Raw genomic sequence first — 22,287 nt, forward strand, 5'->3', positions numbered from 1 at the left:
TATTATCTGTTTAATAAGATCAATGTAATGGTTTCTGTGGTAAGAATGAGGTATGCCTTCTGATAACAATCAGGCATCCTGGCAATAAAGCAATCAAGCTGGGATGAAATGGTTTCCAGAATAAGGGAGTAGGGCGTCCTTTGTCTCCTGCAGCCCTAGGTAAATGTCCTGTAGGCGAGAGCCACAAATTCTCCCCTGATCAAAATGCCAGTTTAAGGAATCTGAGTAAGAATTGCTCAAAGGCTCTCTATTGCTCAAGGGCTCTTTCAGCCAGCTTTTGCTGGTCTTGTCCATGAGCCTGCTTCTGGGTACTGTAACCTGGATGAGCAACAACAGTGGAGTCTGATGTCAAATAAAATGGAGGAACAGCTGCCAATAGAGCCTGCCCGCAATCTTCTTTTTCTAGGCAACCAAGCACTGGAGAGTTTTATACTAATTTCTATCAACGTGATTTTTATCTACGTCTGTGAACTAAGTGGTGAGTAGAACCCGCCAATAGGTGTTGTTGATTGCCACTATAAATAGAAAATACAGCCTCATTAACACTATAGGTTGATGGCAAAATATTACTTTTCCTAAAGTGGCATAACTGTTTGCACCATCCCTGTTGAAAGACAGTGGGAATGAGAAAAGAGGCATGCCCTACAGACAAATCAAGACGTGCTGGGGAAGGAACCATCGAAAAATAGAGGCAAGGGAGACCAGGTCCTCTTAATTATATTTACAATTGCTCTCATGGCCACTAATTTGAATGTTGCATTGTCCTTTGTTGTCATGTGATAGTGGTACTAAACATATTCACCTTCTGTATTGAATTATAGATCTTGAAATGTTGTTTTCTTTATCATACCTGCTCCTCCTCTCTTCTGTCTCCCAACCCTTACTGATTTCTGTCCTTACCCACATCAGATGCAGAGTGTACATATTTACCACTTCCAATTGGTAGTCTTTTGTCAGTAATTATCCTTTGGGTGGTATGTACTACGTGAAAGCGAGGCCTAAAAAATAATCCAATCATTTTGTTCAGTAGAAATAAGCTTTCATTTTTCTGCTGTTTTTTTCCCGCAACAGTTTTATCCGGTTTTATATAATTGCGCATCCAGACCCTTGCACAGTATCTATTGTGTCTTGGCCATATTGTCTGGTCTCAGTGTCCAAGTAGGATTTAGTTGAACATACCGGCCCTAGCAACAACCCCTATATTTGGCCCACCTCTGCCAAATCGTCTGATGTTTTTGGGGACACCTCCTTACCGAAAACACCGCTACCTCCAACCCCATACCGAAGTCCATCCCTTGTTCCACTGCCTGGCTTATCCCTCTTCGCAAGCGTGAGCCCGAGAAATAGTAAGTGGCATTTATAGCCATTCCCCCCTATTCCATCTGTACTATGTCGAAGAAGCAGTTTTAGGACGAGATTGATATCCCAGGCTAAGACTGCACTCAAACAGGACACCACCCTGTCCAGAAGAGAGTCAGCATGCTACAATCCCACACTGTAAACCTGGGGGAATCTACTAGGCCCATGCACCACAGACGGCTCCTCGTGTAGTATGCTCTAAGTCGATATTTCAAATGGATCAGTCTAAGGCGTGAGGAAATTTCCACCCCACGATGGGCCTCCCGAGCCTCTGTCCAATCATAGTCAATGTCTGCAATAATGGCTTGCCATTTCACTCGAATGGTGTGTAGCGTTGTGGAACTATTAGTGAGTAGGGATTGGTACATTTTGGAAATTTTACGGCTACCTAAGACCCCCTTCAGGTTTTCCCTCTAGCTGACTAGAGTCTTGGAGAACTGAGAAATTATATAGGGATGGGGAGAGGGCATGTCGCAGCTGCAAATATTTATCAAACTGTCTGCGATGCATCATGAAATCAGACTGCAGCTCTTGAAATGACTTGAGTATGGTGCAATGCATGATGTCCCGTATTTATGTGCTGGTTTTACCTTTACTTAATTAACCACCAATGGCCAACATTGCCTATGGCCAGTATTCAATACGTTAAAGTGACAGGACAACATATGACAACACTACTGTTACAAAACCAGTTGAACAAACATCTTGTAATGAAAATGGACTCGCATGCACTCTCCCAGTGTGCCCCCAGGGCATTTCCATAATATGGGAACAGACGAAGATGTATCTGATGTAGAAGAGGACATTGATCCAGAATAGTGTAATCTGGCACCAGGATTACAATATAGTGATCCAAAGTCACAATGCCTTATCTTGGATAGTGCGCTGATAGCCATCCAAGGCATGCTTGAAAGTGTTTGCATAGCACCACATGCTGTTTTAGGTCTGCTTCAGAGCACTCTGATCTATGGTTACATTACAGATATACATTTAGGTTTTACTGCTCATTCCACATACACAAATGTAAAACATTCAAGCACACTGTACCTCTTTCTAGGAGCATGGAGTTATTAGAACAACAGGAAAAACCTGTCTCCCGCCACCTGCAAATACAAATACAGAATTTACTCGAGGACGTAAAGGAAAATGTAAAGCACCTGCACACAACACGTATCGTATATCATTGTGTATTTAGCATATATGCATTTGTGCAGGTTATTTGCTATTTATTCCCATTGTTGCTTTTGAGGGGGGACATGGCTCATGGGAGGCGAAGACTTGAGTAGATTATGCCTCCCCTTTACAAACAGTATTAGTAAGCAGCATGTTATGCACATCTATGCATATGGTTTATGTCACCGAATGAGTTCTTGTGTATTAGTAGTCAGTCAGGGGTTGTGTTGCTGTAGTAAGAAAAAAATCACATTGTGGCTATCAGGAGAGATATTTCCCTGTATAAAGGCTTTGAATCATCCAATCCGTGAGGCACTACACAGTGATTTCTCATGCTAAAAATATGGAAGTTCACCTTTGCTGTCTAGTACAATGTGTGAATATTAGTACAGTTGTTCTAAATAAGGTGTTATTGGGCCACTTTTATTTTTACCCCAAGGCAAATATAAATTTAAAAAAACATATATCACTGAAATTCACCTGTTATAGTTAACTGAAGTAACTATAACTCGCACTATGAACTAACTATAATGTGTGCCATCGCTGTGCATAGTGTTTTCATAAATTATGTCATTTCAGATGTCGTCAGCTGTGTTATCAATGCATTGAACCGGTCATGATGAGTGATGTAATATGTGAGAATATAAGAAGTGCATGGCGAGGGCTAGAGTTATAGGTAGTTCCTGGCACAAGTTATAGTTATTTCAGTTGACTATAACTGGTCAATTTCAGCTTTGTTTTAGTTTACAAATGTATGTTGCAACTGACATTTTCACCCAACTATAACTACATTTTAGTCTTTGTTTTTTTCAGTGAATTTCTAAGGCTTTTTTATTGTAAAGTAAGATATTATTTCCTTACCCAACTATAAAATCACTTTTAACCTTTGGATTTTACAGTAAAATTCTAGGACGTTTTAAATTAAAGTTTTGTTTTACTATACCAACCTCCTGCAAGCTATGTGGCCAAGGCTGTGTGTGGTTGGGAAGCCTACCCAGTGCTGGCACAGCTTTCCGCTGTACGTGGCATAGGGTTGGGAGATCAACCTAGTACCAGGCACAGCCTTGGCAGTCCAAGCCAGGCCCTGCATCCAATCCTCCATCGTCAGCCAACTCCATGTCAGGCACAGCCTGTGGCCGAGCGCACTGTGGGATTGGGTGCAAGGCATGCAGCCAGATCTGCACTCAACACCCTGCAAACGCACTGCCCTTGCAGTGAAAGGTATTCAGCCTCAACCCCTGCAGTTTGACTATGTGATTTTAGAAATTTAAAGGGTGTTATTTTACGTATGGAAGACTTACTGACTGTGCCAAAGGGTTACAACACCAAAATATAAAAAAGTGGGCCTATTAGCTTTATCAAGGAGTCAGTTTATATAAAGCAAATCTATTGTCTTTGTCAAAATACCACTAATAATTATAATCAAATGTATATTGAATTAATTCACACATTGCAGTGTTTAGTAAGTGATTGTCATAATTTTTTTCATTCAGTTGTATCAAAAATCAACATGGCTAAGTTTTGTAAAAAAAATGTTTTTCAAGCTACAAAATGTAGCCATAAAAACAACCACAAGATGGCCCTACACTCTAGCTGCAGAGCCTTGAGGCCCAGCTCTGAGTGCTTTAAAAAAATTAAGTAAGCTCTACTGGGATCATGGATTTAATGACCTAGAAGACATAGTTTTTTTAATGTTGCTGGGGGGTTACTGCACTACATGCAGTCCCCCACCACAATTTAAAAAAATGCTCGGTGGGCAGCGTGGTTAGAGCGGCAAGAAGGGCAGCCTTATTCTAAGTGAGCTCCTTGTCTGTGCCATTCATCCTACATAATCCTCACCATACCCGAGGTTATACCACTGCTGCAGACACCACTGGGACAGTGAATACATTAATCGGATGGTGTTGGGATTACATTTAGTGACAGAGAATGCTCCATTGTGGAGGAAACTGGGCAGGTGGGTTGGGCAATGCCACAGCCTTTGCGAAGGTGCTACACCCGCCGAGGAGGAAGGGGCACAAGATGTCACAGAGGTAAGGATGCTGATATTGGGCACTAAAGGCCAGGCATGGCTGGAAAAAACAGTTCCGAGCCCAGGTGTGAGGCATCAGATTCAAGGTCCTTAAGCACTTGGCTTGCTCACTGCGCCTCCTCGTGCCTCGCACTGGAATGGTAGCGGATCCAAGGGACATGGCAGGCCTGTGTACATCATCCCCCCCAGGGATCGGAGGATGCACAGAGCCCTCCACACCAAGGGGCTGAACCTTACACCCCTTCTGGCTGCCAACCACTGGTAGGCCACGGTAGCAGGGAGGGCAATACAGACTACCCCTTGCCGATAAGCTGGACTTGGAAGGCCAGAATACTACTAGTCTCCACCCCCTGCAGGAACCCCATTTGCCCTGAGCAACCTAGAACAGTACTGAGCTGCTCATGCCACCTCCTTGATAGGGTCTGCAGGGCTCAGTGCCACAGTATAAGAATTATGATTTGGTGCAGATGGCAGGGCCCTGCTGGGTAAATTTGGTGCAGCTTGTGCTGCCCCCAGGTGGAGGGTCTGGCTGGCCCAAGCTGACAAATATCCAGAGATGGCAAAGCATAAACCAGCTTCGAGGCAACGCAAGCTAGCTAAATACATGAAGCCATTGCCACAAAACGTTGGATCCTGCCTCCCGCAGGGTTGAAATGTGCTACTAAGGACAAACTAAAGTGACTTGGCTGATGCCATAGGGAAGGAGGACTGGTAAGACGAGTGCAGTTGCGGACCTGTATGATCCCTCTCCCTGGCCACGAAAGCACTGTGGTGACTACTGAGGGGCAGAGGGGCCTGGCACTGCCTGTATATCAACTCCCTTGAGTAGCCTCAGAAAAGCTGAAACTGGTGGGAAAATTGTCTGGCAGGGGTTTAGAAGCCTAAAGTACGTGGTGTGGCCCGATTCTTTTTGAGACCTTCTAAGGCAGATTCAGGTTTTTCAACAAATAGGAGAAATCCATCAAAAGGGGTATCCATAAGGGATGCCTGTACATCAGAAAATCCAGTGGACTGTATCTAGCCATGACAATGGAGCATCACACTGGTGCTGACTGTTTGCCTCAAGCAATCAGTTGTATCCAGGCCAGCACAATTTACATATTTGGCTGCATTCTGGCCATTCTGATTGGTTTGAGGCAGGGAGGCCCTAAATTCTTCCAGAACTTCTGACACGATCTCACTGGGCATGTCCTAGTGGGCATTGGCCTAGTAGGAAACTGCATTGACCAACCTTGTAGCCAAGCTGGCTGAAGATAACATTTGTTTCACCAAATGCCTCAGTCCTCTTTGACTTTTTGTCCCGGAAGGGTCATAGGGATGAGATGGGTTTCAACTTGCAGAACCACCAGCCAGCCTGGAGTAGGATGCTACATTAGAAAATCAGGTTCGCCCGGCACTGGTATGTGGCATCTGGCCACCTGTCTGTTCACCATTGGGCAAGAGCAAGGGTTTGTACAGATGTCTATCAGAGTACCAGTTAGGGCTTCACTGAATGGGGATCAAGGGGTCAGAGGAAGTAGGCTCAAGATGTAGGACTTCTGTAAGGACATTTGTTTTCACATAAACAAACTCCAGTTGTAAGGTGGCCCGAACTGGGTTGTACAGGAACCGGGTGTGCTGGAGTGGAGTTGGAGCACGACCTCGTCACGTTCAAGGTGGATTCAATTCGGATCAGACATTGGAGTAGGTACCGATCCCTCACCGGAGTCAGTGCAGAACCTCAGGCAGGTTTGAGGGGCTCATCCGGCACTGAGGACGGATCTGTTGGCAGTAACCAGACTTGAGGCTTGTGCGGATCTTTGGGAGCCCAAAGGCTCACCAGAGGGAGCTGGAAGAGTGCCACAAATGCACAGCATGGCCTCCTTAAAGGCCTTACTTTGCTTTGGTGTCGCCGATCGCCTGGAGATAGCATAGTACTATGATGCACACTCATTCTGGCACAGAGGACAAGGGAATGCTTGCATATACCATTCAGGGAACATTTTTGTCCTAACAAATGCAAATTAGAAAATGTGCAGAATTGAGATCCTTAATTTCTTAGTGAGGAAATTACCCTCAATGTCTCAGAGAATAGAACAGTCTGAGTTCAGCTTCAGAGTACAAATATGGCAAAACAGGACAGTTAATTGAACGTGTTCATAAAACAATGCACAGAGAAAACAGTAAAAGTGTGTATGTAACTTCAACTGAAAGAATGCGTACTATCAGGCACATGCATCAAGGTAGGATTTTGCGAGTCCCTAATTGCGAATATTAAGGAATCGCAATTAAGGACTCGCAAAATCATATGGATGTAGGAATCGCTATAAAAAAAGCGATTCCTTCATATTCCTTATTTGCGACTTGCAAATTGCAAGTCGCAAATAAGGAATGGCTTCCCATTTATTCCTATGGGCCTAAAGGCCCATAGGAATGAACGGGAAATTGCATTCACAATTTGCGAGTACCAATAGGTACTCGCAAATTGCGCATGCAATTTCAAGGGTGTCAAAAGGACACCCTGTTGCACCCCTGAAATTGATCCGTACACACATATGTTGCGCACACACATGTCCCAAGGGCATGTGTGTGTGTGTAACCTACAACTTTGAAAAATGCACGTTCGTGCATTTTTCAAAGTTTTTGCTATTTACCATCTGGTATGATTTCGCGGCAAATAGAGGGCCAAAGTAGCGAACTCGCTATTTTAAAAGACATCATGCATTGCATTTAAGGAATCGTAATTTGTGATTCTTTAAATGCAATCGCAATTTGAGAAATTGCAAATAATTGCGATTTCTTAAATTGCGAGTGGCAAGTTGTTTCATGCATCGCAAAAGCTAATTTTGCGATCGCAAATGGCTGTTTTTTGTAAATCGCACCATTTGCGATCGCAAAAAGCTTTGATGCATGTGCCTCTATGTTCCTTGAATTAGAGGGACACAAAAGGAAAAAATATTTTTTAAATTTAAATATACAAAATTCCTCAATATGATTCTTACTAATATTTTATTCATAAGCCCTGCACGGCGCAACAGGATTGTTTCTTTTAGTTTTAGATCTGCAAATATACGAAACAAATAATTGAGGAAGTTTGAAAATTCTAATTATCATAAAGGCTCCCTAGTCATGCATGTGTGTGTTTTGGGGAAGTTGCATGAGACTTACATTCTGAAGGTTTTGTTTTTTGCTGTCATAAAATGTTTTGCCACATATATCCATAACAAACTAGTATTCTCCTCCAAACATTTCAACATGTTAACTGTTAATTATTAGGTTCAATAGAAATTATGTTTGACGTGCTCCACTCAGTTCCCGTTTTGCATTTTAAAAGCAGTCAAAACTGACTCTGACGAAGTTCTTGTACATTTAATCTATTTTGTTATTTTATTGTTTTTTTTATAGCCACATCAGAGCATTTTGTGGTTGATTTAGACTTAAGCAGGGGCACCTCTTCACCCAGTCCTCACTACCACCACCCTGACACGGTCCAGTCATCGCGGCCTGAAGTATTATCCCTTTAATTACACTGGTGGGTGGGTGGGAGATTAGAGTGGGGGTGATGGGTTCATCATGGTGTTGAAAGCACTGCCATGCTGATGCCTATGCTCTGCTTCAATACTCTACTTTGCAAGGCAGTGCATTGCAGGGTAATATTGGTGATCCAGCGCCCCCAGAACCTTAAGGCAGGGGCGGCTCTAGGCTCATGGAGACCCTGAGCAGGGAGCGTAGGTAGGGGCCCCGGAAGAGGGGGTCTGGGCGGGGCGGAGCCCCCCCCGGAGCTCAGGAAGGTGTTACAGAGCCGGAGACCGCCAAATCCCTGCCAGGGGCCGCCAAGCAAATATGTATGCATACTCCGAGGATTATTATATTAAGGATATATATTGGCGTGGCAGCCCCTGGGGTTTGGCGGCCCTGTGCAGGTGCACAGCCTGCACATGCCTAAGGCCGCCCCTGCTCAAGGACTCAGTGAACTGAAGGGGGTCATCTAATCCACACTTGGGAATTGTGAGGGATTTGCTGGAATTGGACTCTTATTGGTGTGCTTTTAATCCCCAAGGATGACCCTAAAATTTCCCATGATCCCTTGGGGGCGTAGGGATGAAGAGTCCAATGCCCCCCTTCTTCTGAGCACGAGGCAAGCTGATAAAGGAGCAAGTGCAAGCGAGTCCCACCACCATCCTTCCTCCACCCCAGTCATATTTCAATTGGGTGGTGAGTAGCACTACCAGATTCTAACATACCACGTTATAAGCTTCTAACTGGGGTAGGCATGGGTTTACAATCCTCTGATTTGTGGTATCCCAGTATTTGGTGACTTGGGGTAGGAAATATCTTCCTGTGTTCAAGGACAACTTGAATCTGGGGATTCTTGGAAGTTGCAAGTCAGCTGACCCGACTGCTTAGTTCAGCTCATATAGTGGACTGTTTTGTGTGGGTATAAAGCCAAACAAGCCATCATGAACTTAATTCTGACCAAGACCAGCTGCCAGTAGAGCCATCCCTTAGCCCTCACTTGGTGCCTTCACGGTTAGTAAAGGGAAGTGGTTGTTGGTGCTACTATAAACTGCACAAACATTGTCCTAAACAGGCAGTTTTCCTGTGTTCTGTGAACAACTTGGGGTTAATCTTCACTCTTGGATGGAGGTACAGAAAATGACTGCAAAAACGCCATAGAAGTCAGAATGTAAAATGGATGGCGTTTATTTCCTTAGTATGGCCTACAAATGAACATAGTAGTGCCAAGAAGTTAACTTACATATGAAGAGTGAAGATGAGTCCAATGAGTACTGCAGAGAGGACGTCTGTCAGGATCCATACAAAGCTATACTGATCGGGGGTCTAGGAAAGAAAGGAAAAGTGTCATCAAAGGCTCAGTAGTGATGTATGGACACAGAAGCAGTATATACTTTCATCCTCTTAATGGCATTGTTTTCTTGAGGTTCTAGGGAATTTAGAGTAGGTCACATTTAACTTAAAACCCAGTTTACATTTTTCTGGATTGTTTAATCTTGAGACTAGTGAAGTGCCAATGTGGTGCAGTGTAAGTTTCTTCACATACTTAATTTACAGTTAACAACAGCTTTTTGAAGATCTCTCAAGAGTTCGTCAAGCCTTATTCATAGGTGCTGCAACGCCTCTTTAAAGTGGCAAAAACAGCCCTTCTCAGGCACTGTTCAGAGTGGAAAAAAAAAGTCATGAACAACTCTTCAAAGTTAAAAAATAGACATTCACAGATGCTGCAACAATTCTTTTGGATTCTGTATTGCTGGACCTAACACATCTACAGACTTGCCTTTTAAGCAATCAAATCTCACCTTGTCCTCCTCTTCCTATCTTAACATGTTTTTAGGGCGAGCCTGTGGCCTTTGAGCCTGCCCACTGCTTACTATTGGTTGCTCCACAGTCACTTATTTGTTTGTTTTTCATTTGTTAACACAGGTGGCCTTCTCGTCCTCTTCTTGTTATTTAACCCTTCCCTGGAGCATGCCCAAAAAACATGTATTTCCACTGCTTGCGTTCTAGGAGCTACTTTTTAGGTTGAGCCTAGCGCAGCGCGCATGCGCTGCTCTAGAAAATGACCTCTTGGAATCACTTCAGCTTTTCAGCAAACTAGTGAGTGTGGCTAAAAAAAGCCACACGCGTGAGTTTGCTGAAAAGCTGAAGTGGTTACCCATTGCATGTGGCTTTAAAAAATGGAAAGTCCGTAATTAGCTAAAGGCGGGCACATGTCCCGCCTTCTCTCTGAGTGTTGACTCCCATGGCCTAGGGGTCTTGGGAACGAGCAGCAGCGCCGCCAGGCGCCAGCTGCATTCCTTACATTCCTGGAAGTGCATTGGCGCACCACTCGTTTATATACTGCTTTGGAAAAGCTGTGAACATGAATGTGGTGAATTCGATTTTTCAAACATTTATTCAGCAGTTTAAGAAGAAGTTTGCTTTTGTACATTTCTCAGGAGTTTAATGGAGGGGAATGTAATGAATTCTTCATCAGAGTTGTAGACGGTGCTTTGTCCACAATGGTCTTTGTTGCATCTTTAATGCATGGATTAACATAAGCACAGCATAGTTTAGAAATGTTTCAAACAATCCAAGTTAAAGGAGGAGCGCATTAACAGAGAGGAGTACACAATGTATACACTTGATGAGGAGCAGTGACGTCACACCTATATAACTATATAGTGTGTCAGATTCCTCGAGTAGCGTTGATTGGCGGCTGGTGCTCAATATTATCGCAGTGTTGTGTTTGGCTGCGAGGCCACGTGATCTGCGATTTACTAATGGGTGACAGGAGTGCTTTGTGAGATTAACGAGGCGTGAGTCATTGCTCGTTGCATGTGGCCAGTGATGCTGCACCATTACGTGACTGGGACGAATTCTTGGAAACGTATGCATACACCACAGTGTCCAGCTACACGCTGAGGCCTCTTTAATGAGAGTCCACTTATCACTCTGGCATGGTTCCCATTAAAAACATCTATCAAAAGAGGCAACCGGAAATACCTCTGAGAGCTCACGTGCCTCGTGCATGACTAGTTACTAGCCTTGAACTGACTGCTTATTAGAACATAACAAGGTCTCTCTTTTTGCAAGAGTTTGAGCTATTGGCATTGTAAATGACAGTGCCTTTTAACACATAAATAAAAGGCATTTTCGTTTACTATGCCAAGAGCTCAAACTCTCGTTATTGCGAGACCTATTGCACTGCAATTGCAAATGCTTGTTCCTTTTTGTGTGTTGTGTTTGACAGCTGGCTCCCTCATGTTCTTATTCTACCCCCATCCGGCTTGTTGCTTTTCCCTTCCTAATGTCCATGTTGTGGCTTTCCCAGCCTAATGTTTGTAACATTGCTTGCCCCCCCTCCCGCTGTCTGTTGTTGCTTGCCCCCACCTGCTGTCTGTGTTGTTGCTTACTCCTATCCACTGTCCGTGTTGTTGCTTTCCCCCTTTTCCTGTCCTTATTGTTGCTTGGCACCTTTTACTTTTTGCCCTTATTTGTATTTAAGAACTTTTTGAAGGTGTGTGTTTTTCAGCTTTCTCCCTCATGTACCTCTCAATCTTATGCTGCTTGTCCCTGTGTGCCTCTCACAGCTCTCCTCCATGTTGTGCTTGCCTGTGTGCTTCTCCATATCGCATCTATCCTTCCCTGTGTTGCATCTGCTTCTCCCGCCCGCCCCTTGTGGCTTCCATGTCCCCCGAACCTCTGCCTTGCTTACGTGCTAAAAATAAGCGATTTCCTACATACATACCGTTTTGCGATTTCTAAATAGCGATTCCTTAAAAATCGCTATTTAGGATTCGCTAAACGGTATGATGATACATATGGCCCATAGTTCTTGATCTTTATCACTGAAAGCGTTGAGGTTGTTGCTACCAGGGCCTTGAAACCCTGCGAGTGGAAAAGCACTTTACATGGAACTCAAAATTTAAAGAAAATGACCAATAAATGCACTCCATACCACCCCAGTTCAGACATGGCCATATGCAAATCAGCCTTGACCCTGTGCCTCATGGGAACAGTCCACCCTAACTGGGGTGGTGTGGAGTGCAAAAAAACGATGGATTTAGGCCCATATGTCTGTACTGGGGTGAATGTATGACATTGTTCTGCATTCTGTCCATCAACTGTGGTTTTTGCAATAAAATAAATAAAGCATCTCAACTGTGACTCTGTCTTTAAGTGCCACTCCGTGGTGTCCATTTTCCATTGTTTGACACAATTACAGTAGTGTCTTTACATTCTGTTTTTTAGAAGACAGTAAGCAGCAAGAAACCTGCAATTATATTTCTATGGTGTGAAAAAGAAGGTGGTAAGTTAATACTTGCCATGAGAAAGAGTGGTTGATCTATCTTCCTCAGGATGTGAGCGGCGTTGGTAGTCACAGAGTGAGCCCCCGAGCACCAAGCCAATGAGAACAGCCACGGCTCACTTATCACATAGAAGTTTGTGGTGATATTGGCGCTGGCGTAAGTGCTGTAACAACAACAATCATTAAAAAGGAAAAGAACAGCAATTGTTTCCGCACACTTCTAGGACTTCAACAAGTTGCTAAAGGATGGCAAACAGTAATGAGCAGCTTCTGGTAAAGAGGAAAATCCAGAAGATAAAGCTTGTGCACAAGCAATCCCAGATCAACAGGGAAGTTGTCAGGACTTTCCTAAATGCTTGTGAAACAATCATTCTAAACTGCAACGGCTTGCATAGTCCAGGACCTTCCAGGCGGAAAGATCCCCACCAGCATTCCAAACCAAAATTCGGAGCCACAACTTAAATACATGCTATTAAATTATGTATAACACTATATATAGCCTAACTACAAACTGTTCACTGCATGCCAAATTCAGGAAGGATTGTATTTTCTTGTTTACGTTTCCCATAGACTTATATATCGAATGGGGTAATATTGTTAGGAATTGCATGGGTCTATTCAGGGCAACAGTGGGCTGCACATATATGAAACATTTTCTGATAATGGTAGATGACACAAAGATGGGAGTAGGGGCTTGGTGGAGGCAGAAAAGGCCAACACCAGCATAATTGTACATTATCATTTGAGAAGAACTATACCATCAACTCCACATTTGTGTATCATGAGCCAAATTACATGGACAAAAAGTGCTAGATAACACCAAATCTTAGAGGCTTTATCGCGTTCAGAAGGCAAATGATAAGACATGGAACTGGGATCCAGGATGAACTGAGGCAGTGCTCTACTGAGACTCACTGTGGCATCTCATTTGGGTCTTCAGCATCAAAGAATATGAATGAACATGAATAGGCATAGGAAAAATATGTTTAGTCCAGTACTTTCATGAGTGGGGAGTCACAGCTGAGTAATTTGAGAGGCCACATTTAGAAATTTAAAGTGACTTTGCACAGTATCTCAGAGAGCGATCGTTTCAAGTGTTGAAAGGCTGGAACATGACTTCTGGTTTGTTTCCTAGGAAGTTTAAAAATGCCCTGATTACTTACCGGTAATCTTCATTACTCTGAGTTCAAGTCTTCCCCAATACAGCCCTCACATGCAAGATGTTATCTTTATTCTGTAGAACCTGTTACCTAGCCGACCAGAAAATAGGTCCTCCAACATGGCTGCCAGTACCCAGAAAGTTGCAGAAAAAGGAAAAACAACCTCATCACTTCCTGTAACTTATACAAGCAACATTCTTACACAACAAAAATGAGTGGGATTGAGGACCGTATTGAGGGAGAATTGGACTCGGAGTACCGAAGATTAATGGTAAGTAGCAGGGGCATTATCTCCTTGTCCATCTTCACAGATCTACTCCTCACTTGCAAGACATTACCCAAACATAACTGGTTGATTATATTTCAGCATGGCAATACCAGAAGACAAACACAATATATGTTTGCAACCTGATAGTTAATAAAGGATAACTTCTCCTTTAAAAACAAACAAAAAGCCTCACTGTAAAGTCTACATTACATCTCTGAAACATATGAACTCCAAAAGCAGTGGAAACCCCTTCACCCAGTTGAAATAGATAGAGTGAAAGGAATGTATGCAGAGACTACCATGTCGCTGCACAAGAGATGTCCCTCAATGAAGCCCCTTGTTGACCTCCCTTCATGATTATTGTGGACTTAATCCATTTAATTAAAATGGCTGTGGAAAGTTGTGAAACCTTATTAGGGATTCGAAAAGTCACAAAGAGTCTACCTTTCGAAAAGAAAACGCGCTGTCTAAGTAAATTGGAAGAGCCCTATGGACATCTAAAGTATGAAGCTGGTCCTTCTCAGCTGAGGAGGCAGTCTGATGAAACACTGGGAGAATGTCCTGTGAGAGATGCAAAGAGAATGACATTTTTGGCAAAAGGCGACACTGAGGCGAAGCACCACTTTATCAGGAGGAAAGCCAATGATGAGAAAAAACAGAAGCAGAGCCCCTAATTCACCAACTCTTTATCCTGAACAAACTGCCACCAAAAACACCATCTTCTGTGACCTGTATTGCAGTCAACTGATCCCATATAATGGAAACTGCCAATCCCAAAAGAAAAGAATCTTGTAACAAAATCCCTTATTTCATAATTTCCCAAAGAGTCAGATATAAACCCTTGGACAGACACCATTTTTCAAGCTTTCGCCAATGGCGGATGTATGATTTTCGAGTGGAGGAAGGGCAAGACTTCTGGATAGGGTCTGCCACTTCAGAAGAACAACCCTGTTCTAAGAGAATCATCCGCTCAGCATCCAAATCCCAAGATTCAGCCGGCGGCTGCCTAACTTCTAGAAGAGGATTTAATGGCTCAAGGGCTGTAGAGGAAAGACTCACGGAGGGGAGATTGCCAGTTGTCACAGTAAGGAGAACCAAGGTATCCCTGACCACCCAGGGACTACCGATAGAACCCTGGCTTGGTCCCCTCAGATCTTCTACAAGACTCGAGGAGTGAACTAAACAAGTTGGAAGCAATATAGAAGACCCTGCAACCATTTCATTGAGAACACATCTATTACCCAGGGTATCGGGATGGAACTAAGGAGCAGAACTGAGGCAGAAGGGAATCCTGTTCTGTGACAAAGCAATCTAGCCACTGGAGATCAAATCTTTGATATATCTCATGAATACCGGTGGAGTGAGACAAAGGGATATTGAATAGGGAAATAGCCAGCAGAGTTGGTCGGCAGGCCACTATCTCTCCCTAGAAGATAAACTGCCTTCAGGGAGTGGAGACTGAGTTCAGACCAAAAACAAATCTCTGTGGAAAAAAGCTAGAGAGATCGAACCATCCCCCCTTGCCGATTCATGTAGGTTTTCACCACGTGGTTGTCAGTCTGAATGCAGACAGACTGATGATTGATCGGGAGAAGAAAAATAATAGAGCAGCTCTCACCACCGCCAATTCGATGAGCAATGGGACACACAACAGAGGAGCCAAGAGCTTTGTAAAAACCTATGGACCAAAGTCAATCCAAAACGAAGGACTCGAAACTGGCAATGATAGGTTCCTACTGTAAACCACAGACTTTCAGGTATTCTGGGAATATTGGTACATGTAGATATACATCCAGCATATCTAGAAATGTTGAATAATCTCCTAAATTAAACAATAGAAATATGCTTTGTAACATGATCATTTTGAAAGTCCAATGCTTTAGATGCTTTATGAGGCCTTTGATGTTCAGGACTGGATGAAGATCTGCAGTGGGTTTTTGTCCTAGAAATAGAATTGAGTAATATTCTTGACCCAGTTTTTGGGGAAATACTGGAATAATGGCTGACTAGAGCAATAACTTGTGGATTCCATCCAACAGAGCCTGCTGCTTCTGTGGACCTTTTATCAAAAGGAGTAGGATTGTAGCCTAAGGAAGGAATCTCCCCTAACTCCAAACGTTCACCACTCTTACTGCCCACAGATCTGAAGCTGATTGATTCCAAACGCATTTCAAATAAAGAAGCTGTCCCCCAACTGGAAAGTCCTGTTGATAGTCATGCTTTTGGGGGCTGGAGTTGACTGTGGAGGGTTGGAACCATGCTTTGTGGGATTGTCAGCCCCCTAGCCACGACCCCTTCCTCAAAAGGACTGTGGCACCCCTTTAGAACTCGTAGGCAAAAAAGCTCTCTTTTAGCCAAGGCCTTTACCCCGGAGAAGGACTTGACTGGGGCTACAAGCTGTTTATTCTCAACTGTATTTTATTATCATATGTTCCAATTGTTGGATGAAGAGCCTGGAACTATCAAAGGACAACTTCACTAACAGAGATTTCTGCACTCTATCAGCTTTCCAAGTCATCATCCACAGATGATGACAAGCAGAAATGGCTGCCCTTGAAGCTACTGCTAAAGCATACGGTCGGCTAAACTTTGGAAATAATTCAAAAACGACTGTACGGAGTAGGTTGTGTACATGTTTACTTGTACTGTGAAACGGGAGGCAACATAGGATCTCTTTACCGTACTTTCAACTTCCTTGTCAACAGAATTAGGGGCTAATGCATTCTCAGATAAGTTGTTGCCCTAAGACGAAAGGCTTGCCATAAGATTTCCCACTTTTAGCATAGCTGGAAATTCATCTGAAAATGTATCTATTTGGTATCATTTGGGCAAAAACTGTGGAAAGGTGGACTTTTCAATATCTTTAATTTATGTGCCAGGACCCGTCAGATAGCTGCATGTATCTTTAAATTTATGTGCCAGGACCCGTCAGATAGCTGCATGCACTGGAACAGACTCCAGTTCTGGTTTCAGGTATTGTGATAAGAAAGCATTATCAGCAGAAGGCTTTGGGGTGGGTAGATTGAGATTATTCACAAATGCTGGCGCACATTTTTATTCTATTCTTCAGAACTTATAAAGTGCATTACTACCTGGATCGGGCTTCCCAGCGCTACATTTGAAAGGTCGGTACCATGAATGAGGTGACCTCTTTTCACCTCCTCCATATCAGCTGCTGGGTCATCACCATCTTGTATCCTGCAAATCTGTTATGGTGAAAGGCCCTCCCTGGCTCTAAGGCCTGCCTCCAGTGCCATTTCAATCAACTGCTGAATGTAGAATATGGATTAAGACTCTGAAAAGTGCCCACGTGCCTATTTTATTGCCTCCTCCATAGTAAGGAAGGAACTGCCCAGATAAGGAGAGGGAAAGCCCTGAAATGTTAGACAAAATGCCAGCCAACAAGCATGTGTGAAAAAACAGCAGGTCTGGGAGCACACCGCTCACCTATCAAGCAAGGTTCGCCCCTGGCATTCTGGGTAATGCAGTCTCTGGTAGTTTGCCTCGTAGAAGTGTTATCGAGTGTTTCGCCAAGGTTGGCGCAAATGTGCTGATCTCTAGACACCGGTGTTCTCTACTGACGAAGGTTAATGAACCTGAAACACCGGTGTCTAGGCGAACCTTGCTTGATAGGTGAGCGGTGTGCTCCCAGACTTGCTGTTTTTTCTAATGGACTCCCGTGAGTCATGGAGCTGACGAGCTCGTGGTTGATGCCCTGCGCACCAGTGAGCGGTACCAGACCTGAGACGATTTCGGCAACCTATCCAGCAAACCCCTAAAACTAGTCTGTAATCTCTACTGACGAAGGTTAATGAACCTGAAACACCGGTGTCTAGACATCAGCACATTTGCGCCAACCTTGGCGAAACACTCGATAACACTTCTACGAGGCAAAGTACCAGAGACTGCATTACCCAGAATGCCAGGGGCGAACCTTGCTTGATAGGTGAGCGGTGTGCTCCCAGACCTGCTGTTTTTTCTAATGGACTCCCGTGAGTCATGGAGCTGACGAGCTCGTGGTTGATGCCCTGCGCGCCAGTGAGCGGTACCAGACCTGAGACGATTTCGGCAACCTATCCAGCAACCCTTAAAACTAGTCTGTAATCTATACTGACGAAGGTTAATGAACCTGAAACACGATGTGTAGAGATCAGCACATTTGCGCCAACCTTGGCGAAACACTCGATAACACTTCTACGAGGCAAACTACCAGAGACTGCATTACCCAGAATGCCAGGGGTGAACCTTGCTTGATAGGTGAGCGGTGTGCTCCCAGACCTGCTGTTTTTTCTAATGGACTCCTGTGAGTCATGGAGCTGACGAGCTCGTGGTTGATGCCCTGCGCGCCAGTGAGCGGTACCAGACCTGAGACGATTTCGGCAACCTATCCAGCAAACCCCTAAAACTAGTCTGTAATCTCTACTGACGAAGGTTAATGAACCTGAAACACCGGTGTCTAGACATCAGCACATTTGCGCCAACCTTGGCGAAACACTCGATAACACTTCTACGAGCAAACTACCAGAGACTGCATTACCCAGAATGCCAGGGGCGAACCTTGCTTGATAGGTGAGCGGTGTGCTCCCAGACCTGCTGTTTTTTCTAATGGACTCCTGTGAGTCATGGAGCTGACGAGCTCGTGGTTGATGCCCTGCGCGCCAGTGAGCGGTACCAGACCTGAGACGATTTCGGCAACCTATCCAGCAAACCCCTAAAACTAGTCTGTAATCTCTACTGACGAAGGTTAATGAACCTGAAACACCGGTGTCTAGACATCAGCACATTTGCGCCAACCTTGGAGAAACACTCGATAACACTTCTACGAGGCAAACTACCAGAGACTGCATTACCCAGAATGCCAGGGGCGAACCTTGCTTGATAGGTGAGCGGTGTGCTCCCAGACCTGCTGTTTTTTCTAATGGACTCCCGTGAGTCATGGAGCTGACGAGCTCGTGGTTGATGCCCTGCGCGCCAGTGAGCGGTACCAGACCTGAGACGATTTCGGCAACCCTATCCAGCAAACCCCTAAAACTAGTCTGTAATCTCTACTGACGAAGGTTAATGAACCTGAAACACCGGTGTCTAGAGATCAGCACATTTGCGCCAACCTTGGCGAAACACTCGATAACACTTCTACGAGGCAAACTACCAGAGACTGCATTACCCAGAATGCCAGGGGCGAACCTTACTTGATAGGTGAGCGGTGTGCTCCCAGACCTGCTGTTTTTTCTAATGGACTCCCGTGAGTCATGGAGCTGACGAGCTCGTGGTTGATGCCCTGTGCGCCAGTGAGCGGTACCAGACCTGAGACGATTTCGGCAACCTATCCAGCAAACCCCTAAAACTAGTCTGTAATCTCTACTGACGAAGGTTAATGAACCTGAAACACCGGTGTCTAGAGATCAGCACATTTGCGCCAACCTTGGCGAAACACTCGATAACACTTCTACGAGGCAAACTACCAGAGACTGCATTACCCAGAATGCCAGGGGCGAACCTTGCTTGATAGGTGACCGGTGTGCTCCCAGACCTGCTGTTTTTTCAACAAGCATGTGTGGCAGTTCCCGCAGCAACCGGGAGAAAAATGCAACCAAAGCTTACTGTTTTGGCTAGTTTCTTAACACCCAGCACTCATGCTGCAACACTCGCAGGAGACTGAGCTGAATGCGCCATGTTGGGATGGGCGTCCGTTGAGTAGTGAAACCTACACATTTATTGCTTAGTGCTGTAGGCTTAAATGCAATAATATAATGCCCCCTAGAGTGAGTATTACATATTAAATTGATATGTGTCTGACTTGAAGCAACGTTGAAGCAAGTGCAGTCTGGCATCTTGACTGGCTTATGTGCCGTCTGCTATAGCATGGCGTCCAGATATAAATCTTTAGAAAACTACAAAAGCAAACCATTGAATACGAAATAACCTCATTTGAAGAAAAGAAGTGAGAAACATACATCATAAAACAACATTAAACTTATCAGTATCAGCTAAGGAGTCAGGTTTGCAGAAAAGAAAAAAACAGTAAGTGATGTGGCAGTTCCTCCCTTTTCTACTGCCTTCTGGGTACTGGCAGCCATGATGGAGGAAATATTTTCTGGTCGGCTAGGGAACAGGTTCTTCAAGATACAGATAAAATCTTACATGTGACGACAGTATCGGGAAAGATTGACGAGGAAGTAATGGAATTGGGTTGTAGGTCAGTTTAGGATGAAAAGATTTAGTGCTTCCTAAAGTGGAAGAGGCACAGGAGCCAAGCAAGGAAAGGCATGTTAAGGTAAAAAAAATGTTTAAATGTAAAGAAACCCATTATCAGGTGGGTGGAAGGGACAAGTGTGCATTAAGTAGAGTTTCTTAGTAACAAGAAACAGATATAATTCTCTGAAGGTGATAGCTGCCAAGATCACAGAGTTATAACACAAGATGGAAGGATTTGGGATGTGAGGCAGACATCTATATGTAGTTGCCCTGGTTCTGTGAGAAACTAGGATTAGAAAGGGAGTCTGTGGGAAAACAGGATTGAAAAGGAGAGTCTGAGCCTGGATGGCCTGGTGGTAGGATATAAGGAGAAGAGCTGCAGCGTGTTTGTGATAGAAGTGATTGGTGAAGGGATTTTGTATCTGTCCCTGGTGCAACATTATTAGTGTGTTAAGGACAGGTAATCAACAAAGGAAGAGTGTTCTAGTGAGAAAAAGGTCTTTGAAATTGAATGATTTTGTGTTGAATTTACACATATTGTTTTCTTGTTGTTTTGTGTTTTTCTGCAGTAGAGATCTTACTATGTAGAACTTTGTTTGCTCTTTGTAATTTTTTTTTAAATATAACACCATGTGAGACTACTCCCATAGTGTTAGGGCTGTTCGTTTTATTTTCAAACACAAGATTCTGCTTTGGGAGTTTGCTTTTGAAAAACAAAAAAGTTTGCTGAGCAGCACTGTGAAATATGGCAGCCACTCAGCCAAGGTACAGTGCCTTCATGGAAGCCGCCATGGCAGTGGCTGTGGCTCCTCTGAAGGCACAGAGATCTCTGCCGGGTAGGTGGAGATCTATAAATATGGTAGGCATTAGTCTGCCTGGGCACCAACTACAACCCTCTACTCACACACTTGCCTGAATGAAGTATGACCTGCTGGACATTATGTTTACCAGCAAAGTTCATAAGCATGCCGATACAAGAGATGTCCTAGGGGTAGACTCTTTAAGCAGGCCCACCCAAGGTGCTAACCTCTGTTACTCTGGGCACGCCTTCATGAAAAGTGAACTTTGATAGGCACTTACATAAATGTGCATTGGGTAGGCTCCACGATTCTGCACCATATTAAGTATCAACCAAGGATTTTCATTCGGATTGAAGCAAATAAGCAATAAGGTACACTAGAAGGGAAATAAATACATGAATGTTGTGATCCCAGTCTACATCTAAAGAGTTTATCCGACCAAGAATGCCCAACAGGACTAATATAGGGTTGGGTTGCTGTTAGACTGAATGATCTGTTTTGCACAATGCCTGGGAGATGATGCCAGTGTGAGCTACAGGGAACTTTTGTAAAATTCTCTGGGTAGCATTGTTAAATTCATTATGTCAGTATTTTGATTCTCCTACTTCATTCTATAAAGGGGAAGGTCATTTAGTGAATATTAAAATCACACATTGTTAAACATTATTGCACTGGGTTTCGCCCTGGAGATATCCTGCGACTGTGAGGGCAGTTTAGGTGAAGTGTCTTCAAGGCAACATAATCCTACGTTAGCTTTCTTCCTCCCTCATTTATTCCATCAGTAAGTGCCACAAAATGTAGAATTTGTGAGGAAAGCAATGTTCTCTTATTAAAGAGAACAGTGGTTTTAATAAGAGATAGTCAAATGGGGTTGAATACATTTTTATAAAACATGCCTTTTGAGATGTGTCACAACAGTGCCTGCTAATGGGTTATTTTAAAATGTCAATCACTTTATTCATTTCTACTTTGTAAAGATTCCCTTGAAGAAGGGTTGACAAGGACATTTCACTTTGAAACAGGATGCTTTCACGACATGCGTCACTTATTATCTAAAAGATCAGCTAGGATAGTATTAAACTTCTAAAACTCATTTAGATTCATACATCTGAACAACGTTACAAATTTGGAAAAGCCCAGTTTTTCTGGAGAAGTCTTCTTAGAAATAAGCGTTGTGATATGTGCCGTGCTGCCCACCTGATGTCTTCGCTGGACATTTCACTGTAGTGCAGATTCAGTTTCACTATATTGCTTTTCACAAGCTCTTCGATGGGCGCCTTCCTCCCCAGAGTCTGGTGAAATCCTGGAGCGACTGAAGCCACATCAGCCCGAGCTTCATTAGGAAGCCACAGAACCTATGAGGAAAAATAGTTTAGAATCAGCATTATACCACTAAGAGGTCCGTGTTCATTAACCTCACTCATGCCAAACATTGAAATCGAGGTAGGACTAGCATATGGGGGAAAAATAAGCTATTGCTCCTAATCCATAATCTATAGTCAAGATCCCTG

At 43.9% G+C, this 22,287-nt stretch overlaps 1 protein-coding gene across 3 annotated transcripts in view; it reads right to left on the reverse strand.

Moving 5' to 3' along the window:
* Positions 1–22,287, reverse strand: part of GDPD4 (glycerophosphodiester phosphodiesterase domain containing 4) — a 356,500-nt gene that overhangs the window by 8,003 nt on the left and 326,210 nt on the right. For all 3 annotated transcript variants that reach the window (XM_086933889.1, XM_086933891.1, XM_086933888.1), the window contains exons 12-15: positions 21,974–22,131; positions 12,370–12,517; positions 9,303–9,385; positions 2,407–2,462 (exon numbers count right to left, since the gene is read on the reverse strand). In XM_086933889.1, coding sequence (XP_086790015.1) covers positions 2,407–2,462; positions 9,303–9,385; positions 12,370–12,517; positions 21,974–22,131 — 445 coding nt within the window. The remainder of the gene's footprint in view (positions 1–2,406; positions 2,463–9,302; positions 9,386–12,369; positions 12,518–21,973; positions 22,132–22,287) is intronic.

The sequence above is a fragment of the Lissotriton vulgaris genome, chromosome 8 (assembly GCF_964263255.1).
Source record: "Lissotriton vulgaris chromosome 8, aLisVul1.2, whole genome shotgun sequence".
Taxonomy (NCBI): domain Eukaryota; kingdom Metazoa; phylum Chordata; class Amphibia; order Caudata; family Salamandridae; genus Lissotriton; species Lissotriton vulgaris.